At 37.6% G+C, this 6,000-nt stretch overlaps 1 protein-coding gene across 6 annotated transcripts in view; it reads left to right on the top strand.

Annotated features, from left to right (window-relative positions):
- Positions 1 to 6,000, top strand: part of FAM184A (family with sequence similarity 184 member A) — a 116,467-nt gene that overhangs the window by 65,431 nt on the left and 45,036 nt on the right. For all 6 annotated transcript variants that reach the window (XR_009404455.1, XM_059400631.1, XM_059400629.1 and 3 more), the window contains exon 7: positions 4,055 to 4,216. Coding sequence is in view for 5 of the 6 variants with exons in the window: in XM_059400631.1 (XP_059256614.1) it covers positions 4,055 to 4,216 (162 nt within the window). In the remaining variant the exon portion in view is untranslated. The remainder of the gene's footprint in view (positions 1 to 4,054; positions 4,217 to 6,000) is intronic.

The following is a 6,000-nucleotide window of genomic DNA, read 5'->3' as shown; positions in this document are numbered from 1 at the left end:
AAAAAAAAAAAATAAATAAAAACAGGAAATGAAATTAATGAGATGTCATTCCCATTACCATAAAATTAATGATAAAAATTGAAACCATGAAGTGTTGATAAGGGCAAAGAAATAAGCACAAAAAGTTGCTGATGGGAATAGAAAATCATATAATTTTTTTGGAAAGAATTTAGCACTATTAAAAGTCTTAAACATGAGCATGTCCTTTGACTCCTGAATTTCACTGTATTTAACTGAAGCAAATAATTAAATATTATTGACAAAATTTCATCATTGTTTATAGGTGAAATTTAGAAACAACAAGTCTGACAAATATTACAAAATGTTGCTGATAAACAGGAATGAACTGAGGAAAGGATCTGCAAAGGCCCTGAGGCACAGTGTGGGTGGGACTGTTATCACAACTATAATAATAACTCATATTTATTTAGTTCTTACGATGTTCCAGGTGTTGTTTTATATAGTCTCTCCTTTATACTCTTTGTTCCTTTAATTCTCTCAATAACCCCATGCTGTAATTACTAGATATCAAGTCACAAAAAAGCTGCGGAACTTTCCAAAGTCACATAGTAAGTGGGTAAAGCCAGAATTCTAATCCTGGCAGTGTGATTTCAGAATTCAGTTCTTAACCCAAGGAGCGTAAAGACCGAGGAAGGGAGTTGGCAAGAAAAAGCTGGAGACTGAGGCAGGGTCTATGCCTCAGAGGCCTTGTAACCCCTTGAAAGATTTTTGAGTTTTATTTTAAGAGAAACACGAAGAATTTGGAGGTACTGAATACAAGAAATTGAAGAAGACACAAAAAGATGGAAGACCGTTCCATGCTCTTGGATCGGAAGAATAAACATTGTTAAAATGTCTATACTGCCTAGAGCAATCTATACTTTTAATGCCATTCCGATCAAAATTCCACCGGTATTCTTCAAAGAGCTGGAGCAAATAATCCAAAAATTTGTATGGAATCAGAAGGGACCCCGAATCACTAAGGAAATGTTGAAAAACAAAAATAAAGCTGGGGGCATCACGTTACCTGATTTCAAGCTTTACTACAAAGCTGTGATCGCTGAGACAGCATGGTACTGGCATTAAAACAGACACATAGACCAGTGGAACAGAGTAGAGAGCCCAGATATGGACCCTCAACTCTATGGTCAATTAATCTTCAACAAAATGGGAGAAAATATACAGTGGAAAAAAGACAGTCTCTTCAATAAGTGGTGCTGAGAAAACTGGACAGCTATATGTAGGATGCTGAGTACAAATAAGTGGAAGCTTGCTTGGTCTTGGGGCTTATACTCATGTCTGTATTTGTAATTTATAAAAAAGTGACACAGGCACTGCAAGAAGATTGGATCAGAGAAGAGCATGCATGAATGAATATTCCAAGGAAGAGGTTTCTCTATACTGTATTCCTTCAGTGTTAGGAGGAGTCAGAGGATTGATCTCTATTGCAAGTGGCAGAAATCCCAGCTCAAACCTAGCCTAAGGAAATTTTTTGAATCATGTTGACTGGAAAAGTCAGGGGGAATGTTAGCATCAGGCATGACCAGATTCAGAACTGAAGTTGTTTACACTGGAACTCAGCTTCTCTTTTTCTCCAGTTGGATTTGTTCTTTGGAACAAAGAACAGTTTAGAAGTGTTGACTTCCTGTTTCAGTCATACATTTTCTTAGGTTATATGTGCAACTGGAAAAAGACCTTTTTTAGGAACCCCTTTAAAAGTCTGGAGATCATTGTGTAAAGATGAACTTTTACATGTGCCTGCCTCTGATCCAGTCCTCATGACCAACAGAATGAGATTACCGAACTGGTTTATGCTTCAAGGAAATGCCACTTTCATTCCTGGGTTTGAGTTGACATGGACCCAGAGAGAAGAAAGGTAGATGATGCACATGGCAAAAAGAGATTTTGATATGACAACAGATGTGTTCCTTTACATATCCACTTTCATTATGTTTTAGAAAACAAAGTTTAATTGGTTGTGTTCATTACTTATTATTTGCTTATTATGTTTAATTGTGCAGCATGTTAAAGTTTTTTTTCTTTTGTGTCTCTACTTAGTTTCTTAAACAGACTTTCTCTTTTAATTCTTTGTGTAATAGCTAGAATACTGTTCTTTATAAGTTTTTTCATGTATTCCATTTGTACATATAATCTTATTCATTTGAAAATTACCTGGATTGTGGAACAAGATTTTTCTCCATGTTGATACATTTGGTCGTCCCCCCCCTTACTGACTGACTGGTGCTTGGTATTTGCATGTTGCTTTCTAATTAAAGAATCTTTTCCCGTATATCCTTGAGTTTAAATGTTATAATAACTGTGAGGTAGGTGTCATTATTCTTACTTTATAGTGGCAGACCAAGAACTTGAAACTCGATTTTTTGCCTAAGTTCAGTACTCTTTTTTTTAAGTATACCCCTAACGTAGGGCTCAAACTCCAAGGGTCCACAGACTGAGCTGGCAGAGCCCCAGGTTCAATACTCCTTAACTCTGTTACACCTTCCTTATAGTATTCATTCACCCGTGTGACACATTTATGGCAAGCCAGAGCAATATAAAAAGCAGGGAAGATACAAATAAGCTAGATAGACTAAAGAAAGGGGGCATAAATTCAGGGACAAAAAAAAATTCTAAGACATGGTAAATGAATATTAAATGTAAATATGCTATTACATTTTTTAAATTAGGGAAAAAAGATGTCTTTGTATAATATTTTAAATTTCTAGAATGACTCAAAGTAGTTGATCAACCTGATAGAGCCACTTAAAACCATGAAATAAATACTCCCAACATGTATCTAGAGAGGCACTAGGCCCAGAGGATTTTAATGGAGGACTTTATTAAAATTTTGAGAAACAGATAAATTTTAACTGAAAATATTTCTGAGCACAAAAAAATTGGACTCTTTCCAGCTCAATGTATCAGGCTGGCATCCATTTAAAGATAGTAACAAGATAAAATGTTACCATCACCAGAATTGTTTAGTATATAAACATCTGCATAGAAAGGGGACAAGAAAGGGGTGGTCATTTGAGAGGAGGCTGAAAGAGAATGTTTGCAGTTTTCCATGTGATGCCTGTATTTACAATGAGAAATATTCAGGTGTTATTTTAAAATTACAAGTTTTCATTTCTATAGGGTTTTGATAAATTTGGCTGTTTTATAAAAAGGAGATTTTTACTACATAGCACTTTCCTAGATAAAGTATTTCACATATTGGTTTTAGTTCTCATAACTTGAAGATATGAATCTGCCTAATCAACAAATTGTCATATTAGCTCCTAATTTCAAGAATGTATAAATTCAACTTTTTTTTTTCTTTTTAAAGATTTTTCATTTATTTGACAGAGAGACACACAGCAAGAGAGGGAACACAAGCAGGAGGAAGGGGAGAGGGAGAAACAGCCTCCCCGCCGAGCAGGGAACCTGATGCAGGGCTAGATCCCAGGACCCTGGGATCATGACCTGAGCCGAAGGCAGACACTTATGTTGAGCCACCCAGGCGCCCCCTATAAATTCAACTCTTAACAATTTCATGAGGAAATTTTGTATGGAAATGAAGAAATCACAACTTATTGTAATGTGCATTTTGCAGCTCATCAATATTGACCTAAATCAGTCGCCTTTATAACCAGCAGGAAAACTGGGCTCAAATGAAGTATAAGTGATTCCATTTTAAAAAGCAGTTTTAAAAATACTTTTATCTAAAATAATATTTTTTCCTTTGTCTTTGATATAATTTTCATCTTGTTCTAGTTTCTTTTTGTAGGGATTTGATTATTTGATGGAACTAGGAATTCTCTTTGTTAAAATGGGGGCTTGAATCATCCATTTATTCACATGATTGTCATGAAAGAGGGAAATCATAAATATGGAGGTCTTTGATGGGGGGGAACAGATGAAAGCTATCATATTATTTGAATGCTTCTTCCAAATTCATCAAAAAAGATCCATTCAGTAAAATTACCACTAAAGAAAAGACTAAGAAAACAAACGTGGCTGTTTTGCTGGTCTATAACAGTGAAGTATATTAAAGTGCTGTATGTCCTTGCAGATTGGCCGTCTCCAAGATCTGGTGAGGAAAAGTGAACAAGGCCTTGGCTCGGCAGAAGGCCTCATTGCTAGTCTTCAGGACACCCAGGGGAGACTTCAGAATGAGCTTGACCTGACTAAAGGCAGGCTGAAGGAGACCAAAGATGCTCTGTTAAATGTTGAGGTAATTTTAGAATACCTACTGTAATCTAAACATCACCAAGGTAAAAATATTTAGTTACTTTGCTTAAGGTTTATTGTAAATATCACCTTGTATGGAGTGTATTAGTTTCGCAGGACTTTGCTACCAAGTGTATTAGTTTTGCAGGGCTTTGTACTAAATCTAAGTGGCTTAAAACAATAGGAATTTACTTTCTCACAGACTGGAGGCTGAAAGTTCAAAATCAAGGGCCATTCTCCCTTTGAAACCTAAGAGGGCAGATCCTTCCTAGCCTTTTCCAGTCCCTGGTAGCCCCAGGTCTTCCGTGGCTCGTGGCACATTTCAGTTTCCTCCTCGGTGGTCAGTGGCTTTCTTCCTGGGTCTTCATGTCTTCATAGGAGGATATCCTTCCCGTAGGACTAGGGGTTCACCCTATTCCAGTATGACCTCCTCTTAACTAATTATATCTTCACTGACCCTATTTCCAAATAAGTTCTGAGGTACAAGAGGTTAGGACTTCCATATATCTTTTTGGGATCACAATTCAACCTATTAAAGTTAAGATGCACAGTTCTTTTATTGGTAGGTGTTTGAACTCTCATGTATAGCAACAAAGCAATTCTCTGTGACCTACAAATTTCCAAAGGCTCTGTGGTCTTCCATTCTCAGAGAGCAGAGCAAATATTTACATCGCCTCAGAAAATAGAGAAAAGCATCCCTTAGAACTAAGAAGATAGTATCCAGAGAGTTCTTACTCTTCCTTCAGAGAGGCATATGAGAGTGTGGGCCCTGAAGTCAGCTTGGTTGGGTGTGAATTCTTGATCCACTGCTTAATGTGTCACTGCCGATGAGTTACTTCCCCTCAATTTACCCACCTGCACGATGCAGGAGTGGCGGGGGATAATAATACACTTCACACCATCACCATAAGAATTAAATGAGATAAACCATTTACAACACAGTGCTTAGTAAGATAGTAAGCACTTAGGAGGTGTTGCCTCTTATTAATATTATTTCAAATTTAATTTTTTTAGCTTAGAATTGGAATCAGTTTCATTTCTTTAGAGTCCTTGCACATATTTACATTACTCTCCTATCAAGTAGTAGAACTTCATAAAAACTGTAAGCAAAGGGCGCCTGAGTGGCTCGGTGGGTTAAGCCTCTGCCTTTGGCTCAGGTCATGATCTCAGGGTCCTGGGATTGAGTCCCGCATCGGGTTCTCTGCTTAGCAGGGAGCCTGCTTCCCCCTCTCTCTCTGCCTGCCTGTCTGCCTGCTTGTCTTCTCTCTCTCTTTCTATGTGTCAAATAAATAAATAAAGTCTTTAAAAAAAAAAAACTGTAAGCAAAACCTTAGCAACTGCTCATCTTTTGTTCTGCTGGGCAGTTTTCATCCAGAAAATGTAGGTGCTGCATCAAGGCTTACCACAACTTTAGGAATGCTCCTTAACAGGTGTTCTGCCTGGATAGGAGTTTTTCTCCCTCCTCCCCGCTGAGTTTCGTTTGTGAGTGATATAACTATACCTGCCATCAAGTGGATATTGGTCCCTGACTGTATGTCACCTTGTTGGTACCTTTGGGAGATCCAGACACGGGCAAGACAGCATCTGTCTTTTAAGACTTCTTAGGTCAGGTTTGGTAAACAAGGGGTAAGATGCTGATGACCATGATGGTAATATTGGTTTAACAGTTGCAAATATGTAGTGTGGAGTTGATAGTTTCTGACATTACTAAAACCTTGCTGAGGCTGTTTCCTCACTATACCCTCCATATCTTATCAGGATCCCAGGATGATGGATATGGAAACACTT

The sequence above is a fragment of the Mustela nigripes genome, chromosome 5 (genome assembly GCF_022355385.1).
Source record: "Mustela nigripes isolate SB6536 chromosome 5, MUSNIG.SB6536, whole genome shotgun sequence".
Classification (NCBI taxonomy): Eukaryota; Metazoa; Chordata; class Mammalia; order Carnivora; family Mustelidae; genus Mustela; species Mustela nigripes.
Note: the sequence above shows the minus strand (reverse complement) of the source record. Positions and strands in the feature narration are given on the sequence as shown.